This window comes from Ailuropoda melanoleuca, chromosome 1, assembly GCF_002007445.2.
Source record: "Ailuropoda melanoleuca isolate Jingjing chromosome 1, ASM200744v2, whole genome shotgun sequence".
In the NCBI taxonomy this organism is placed as follows: Eukaryota; Metazoa; Chordata; class Mammalia; order Carnivora; family Ursidae; genus Ailuropoda; species Ailuropoda melanoleuca.
In genome coordinates, this window is record NC_048218.1 from 109,353,349 (window position 1) to 109,358,651 (window position 5,303).

Below are 5,303 nucleotides of genomic sequence, written 5' to 3' on the forward strand. Positions count from 1 at the left end.
CTCCAGCAGCACCCCCGGCTCCCCTCCCCCTCTCCAGCCTCACCCCTGCCTCCCCAACCTTCCATCTCCAAGTCATTGTCTAGCCCCTCCACCAGAGTTCCCTCCCTCAGCCAAGGGCAGGGCCTATGAACCCAGGCACAGACCAGAGGACCTGAGCAGGCTGGGAGAAGCTGAAGGAGGTGGCAGGTCTGCAGCCCCTGCCAGTCCCCCCCAAGCCTGGCCACCCCCAGGCAGCGAGAGCCCATCACTACTTCCTCCTGCCACTGCCCCTGCCCCATACTGCCCCTGCCCCATACTGCCCCCTCTCTGACCACCCCTGGGGCCACCCGGCTTACCTTTGTAACCCCCCACGGCAAGGAAGGGGAAGACAGGGCCCCCGTAGTCAGCCATGCAGCTCAGGGATAGGGCCGTGCCATCCTTGAAGGTGAGCGGGGCGCTGGGGGCAGAAGGAAGGACCTTTCCTGGCCCTGTGCCCATTGCTAGGCCCGGCACCCAGCCCCAGGCTGCCAGCACCGGCACCTGACCCCATGGCCAGAACCATTTCTCCCAACAAGATTTCATGCGGCCCAAACCACAATGGAACCTCTCCCCTCACACGTGCCCGAGGCTCCGGGCTCAGAGCCGCATCCCAGACAAGGCGGGTAAGCATCGCATACACCGCCCCCTGCAGGGACACCAGGACTTCACCCCAGGAGTCAGCACAAGACAGCTGCCTGGGCCTCAAGCTGATCAGCCTCCTCCCTCGCCAGCTTGGAACCTCCAGGCCCTGAGTTCAGATCCTTCTTTCTGCAGGCAGGTGACAGCCAGGGACCCTGGGCACCTCTCTACTGAGCCTCTCTGCAAGCACATCCTGGGCGCCTGGACAAAGTGCTCTTGGAGTGAGCACGTCGGTCACCGGCTGTCCTGGGCGTGCTGGTTGCCCTGTGACCTTGAGCAGCTCACTACACCCCTGGGCCTGTTTTCCTGTCTCTGGAACGGGGATCATCAGACCACCCAAGAGCCATTGTGAGCATTCAAAATCAAAATAAAGCCAGCATGAGGACTGGACCTGCGGCCAGAGCTTCCTCCCTGACCCGCCAGTTCCGAGGGCCAGCCAGGGCCAAGCACAGACTCTGGGAAGTGGCCCAAACCGTGGGCTTCCCAAGGGGCAGGGCCCTGGGTCTCTCTCCTCAAATCCAGTGTTCTCAGTGTGGCATCAGGGCCCAGAGTCTGCAAGGCCAAAACTATTTTTATAATAACACGGCAGTGCTGTTTGTTTTTTCCTCTCATTTGCCCTCGGATATAAAGGGTACAGAGGGTCACCAACATGCCTTCAGACTCCATATTGCAATTAACACCTAGGAAAAAACCGCCTGTTGATTCTGGTGTAGTATCAAAGGTAAGCCCAAGTATGTGGAAAGGGGCTGTCACAATACTCCTCCCTCTTCTGGCCACACGGGGCGGGGGGCAAGTATTCTCACTGGGCTCCGACCAACAGACCACACGCAGATGCCAGAATCCAGCTGTCCTCTAGAAACCATGCTCCCTCTGTGGACGTGTAATGGGCTCGTTACTGGTATTTGTAAAGAACCAATACATATTTTTTCATTTCTCAGTTTTGCTTTCTCGTGGGAGATGTCAGTAGATAGAACCTCTCTCTACCCGAGCCAGAGATCTCTGGGGACTTGGGTTTCTCCAGATGCTGAGGGCCTCTGCCCACCGCAGCCTCAGAGAGCCTCGGCCACTGCCTCTGCACCTGCCGCCCCCCAGGCTGTGGTGGCTCGGGAGCCTTCGCTCCAGCCCTGAGGCCCAGAGGCCTCAATAGCATCCTGGTTTGCACCACAGCGGAGTGGAGGCTGCTGGAGACCGAACCCCAAAAGTATCGGGCTGTGTGGCCGCCTCCTGCACAGGGAGGCTGAGACGAGCCGCAGCCCCTGCTCTGGCCCGACGGCACCTCACGGGGTACCCCGCTGGCCTCAGGGGCCCGTACAGAACCCCACGCATGTGTGGGGCCATCACGTTGCTCTGTAACACACAAAGCAAGGACGTGCAAGGAAGCCACTGCTGTGTCCGAGTGGAATCGGAACTGGGGAGGCCAAGACAGCCCTGTGCTGATCTGTGACAGCGAGTGGGAACCCAGGGAAGCAGTGGGGCCTGGGGGAGAGGCATAGAGAGAAAGGGTGTGTTGCAGCCCCTGAGACCGAGATGAGACACGGAGCTCCTCGGGAGCCCAGGCGCTGCGAGACCCTCGCTGCACACAGCAGCCCCGGCTGGAGCCGGCCGCGGGGGACTCACTTGGCACAGTAGAGGAAGTGGTCCCTCCAGTCCACCTGGGAGGTCTGCCCCATGAGCGTCTGGTTGGCCGTAAGCAGCAGGAGCGTGCGGTTGTTCTGGAAATACTGCAGGAGGCTGTTGACGCAGCAGTCGGAGAGACTGGTGTTGCGCGGGTTGAGGGGCGCGAAGCAGATGTCCTGCAGCGAGACGTTGCGCTGCTCGGCGGCCGACCACACCTGCAGGTGCCGCAGTGTCTCCTGCAGCTCCAGCACCTCCAGGAGGAGGTCTGAGACCAGGATCCCGCTGAAGTTCTTGGGCCCGAGCAGCAGGGAGTCGTAGCGGTAGCTGGGCTGGCTGGGAGCCGTCAAGATCACCTGGTTGGTCCGGAAGAAGGGGCCGAAATGCTGGTCGTGGAACGCCTTCTCGCTGCGGGCTTGGCTGCTGGGGGCCGACCACAGCTCCACGGGGTCCGTGGTCAGCTCCACAAAGGCCAGGCCTCCCGACAAGGCCAGCACCACGGCAATGGACAGGAAGAGGATGGTCAGCGGCCACGAGGCCACCCACGTGCCCCAGCCCTGGAAGCACTGGCTAAGGACGGTGTGGGTGGAGAGGCTGAGTCTGTCAGAGAGGCTTGTGCCTGCCTTGGGCTCCGGCATCTTGTCCTGGCGGCAGGATGCAGCCACGCGGGTCCCCACCAGGAAGGCGGTGAGCAGGGCGAGCGCAGAACAGAGGATGATGACGAGGGCCAGCCCACCTGCCATCCGGCCCAGGTAGAAGGTGGCATCCAGGGCCTCAGGCTGGACGATGATGGGGCAGGACGCAGCGCAGTCCTGGCAGGAGCAGGCTGACGTGTCATTCCCCTCGGACTCGTTGCAGGGCCTGATCTCCCCGTTCAGAGGCTGTATCCCACTCCCGGGGGCCTGGCCGGGCTCCAACAGGTGGAAGGTGATGTCCAGGGGAGCCAGGCCGTTCCCTGTGTCCCCCTGGAAATTGAGCCAGCGCTGAGCATTGCAGAGGGCAGAGCCGTACACGCCACACATGGTGCCCACGGCCAGCGTGGCAGCCGCGGGGATGCGCACCCGGCTGCAGGAGTCGTAGGCCCGCTGGGCGAAGCTACTCTGGTAGAAAGCCTCATAGGCCACCACGGCCTGGGGCTGGCCGCCCCCGCCCCCCGCCACGCGGGTCACGTTAATGAAGAGGCTCTGGTTGGGGCTGCACGTGTTGTGGCAGTGCAGGCTCACGAAGTTGTCGGAGCAGGCCGGGCAGCGGGTGAGGAGGGCCTTGGTGACCGCCAGGCTCGCCTCCAGGGACACCAGCTGCTTGGAGGAGCAGCAGGCATAGGTGGCGTCGGGGCCTGCGTAGAGGCGGGGGCAGATGCGCTGGAGGAGGGCCAGGTGGTTGCCTGTGACGTGGACGGCGGGCGTGTTGGACAGGCAGGACACGTTCAACAGCGGGGCCAGGCCCCCGGACAGCTCCGGGTTCTTCCCACACTCATCATAGAAAGCACAGTAGCCAGGCTGGTGGATCGGCGTGTACGGCTGGCCCTGGGCCTACGGGGCAGGGCGACGTCACCACGGGCCCCAGCGCCAGGCGGCAGGCAGTGGGGGTGGAAGGACCCGGAGCAGGGGCAGGCGTGGGGTGGAGGGCTGGGAGACCCAGGGAGAGAGGTGGGGTGCCTCCCGCAACATCTGGGGGCGATGGGTGGGCAGGCACAGCCAGGCTGTCATCCTGAGTAGTGGGGCCAGTGAGACGGAGGTGGCGGACAGATCTGCATTTAGCGAGGTCACGGCGGAGGGTGAGGGAACAGGTGGGGAGAACGGGGTGGGCTGGGAGACCCCTGGAGGCTGCTGCATGGTCCTGCTGGGAAACAGCCCCTGACAGGTTGGGTGCTGAGTCCAGGTGGCCCTGTGGCCACGGGGCATTGGTGCTTCAAAGGTGGCTGCTGTCCGCTCGAGCTGCAGCCCACACCCAGAGGCCCAGGGCCCCTCCTGGAGATTCTGTGCAGTTTCCCCTGCCCTCCCCTGCTTGGGACCGAAAGCCTTCGCCCATCCTCCTGGACATGTGAGTGACGGAGAAACTTGAGGCAAGAGTCCTGGAACTCCCCCCGCCCCCAGATGCTAAATCCTCATCCAGTGATCCCCCTGAGCCCACCCCACAGCATCCCAGGATGGGACCCTCCCTCATTCCTCCGCTCCCCCCTCAGGCCAGGACGTCCATGGCACACCAGGGATGGGAGGCACTCCGTCATCCCCGGTCCCCGGGACCCCCACCTGCTCCCCTCCTGGGGCTGCCTGGGATCCCTCATCCATCCACAGACAGCGCCTCAGACTCTAGGCCCTCCCCGCTGTGGCCACGCAGCCCCCCACACAGGACCCCCACCCGGGGGGAGGCAGGGGCAGAGTGGCCGTGGCCGCCAGCATCGGACTCACCAAGTGCAGGAGCAGCGCCCCCAGCAGCCAGCCCCTCAGGCCAGCCTCCGCCATCCCAGCGCAGGGCAGGGGTCCGAGGGCAGTGGGGCTAGGCCACGGGGACAGCCGGAGACAGCCCAGGCCTGGCTCTTGGGAATGCACAGTGCTTGTCTAGGCAGCTCATGTACTGAAACTGGGGGTGCACACAAGGCAGCCTCCCCATCAGGGACAGCCTGGCCTGACTCGTCTGGGACCAATGGCGCTGAGCCCTGCACCTCCCACGGCTCCCGGCTAGTTAATGATCCACCTTCTCTCGCCCTCCTGCCTTTGTCCCACTCTCTTGATGAGCCCCGGTGAGGGGCTGGGGTCTCCCCTTGGCCTACTTCCCAAACTGAGAGCTGGCCCTCCAAACACCCCCCACCCTCAGCCTGCCGGGCCTCAGACCCCCTCTCTGCCCAGCCCCCTGTTGAGACCAAGCCAGCTGCGGCTGGGACACACCCTTGCACTGTCAACCTTAGCAACAGTTGTTAATTAATATTAACAACCTGATAACAGAGGGGACAGTTAGGGGTGGAGTGACCAGTGACAAATCTCCTCCTCTGGGTGGAGGGGGCAGATCAGCTCCCCCGAGGCCTGACAGCG

The 5,303-nt window shown here is 63.8% G+C and overlaps 1 protein-coding gene across 1 annotated transcript in view; it reads right to left on the reverse strand.

The window, feature by feature from the left end:
- Positions 1-5,002, reverse strand: part of NPC1L1 (NPC1 like intracellular cholesterol transporter 1) — a 19,735-nt gene extending 14,733 nt beyond the window's left edge. The window contains 3 exon segments of the mRNA XM_002924035.4: positions 336-436; positions 2,275-3,803; positions 4,683-5,002. Coding sequence (XP_002924081.3) covers positions 336-436; positions 2,275-3,803; positions 4,683-4,736 — 1,684 coding nt within the window. The 5' untranslated portion in view covers positions 4,737-5,002.
- Between the last annotated feature and the right edge of the window lie 301 nt (positions 5,003-5,303).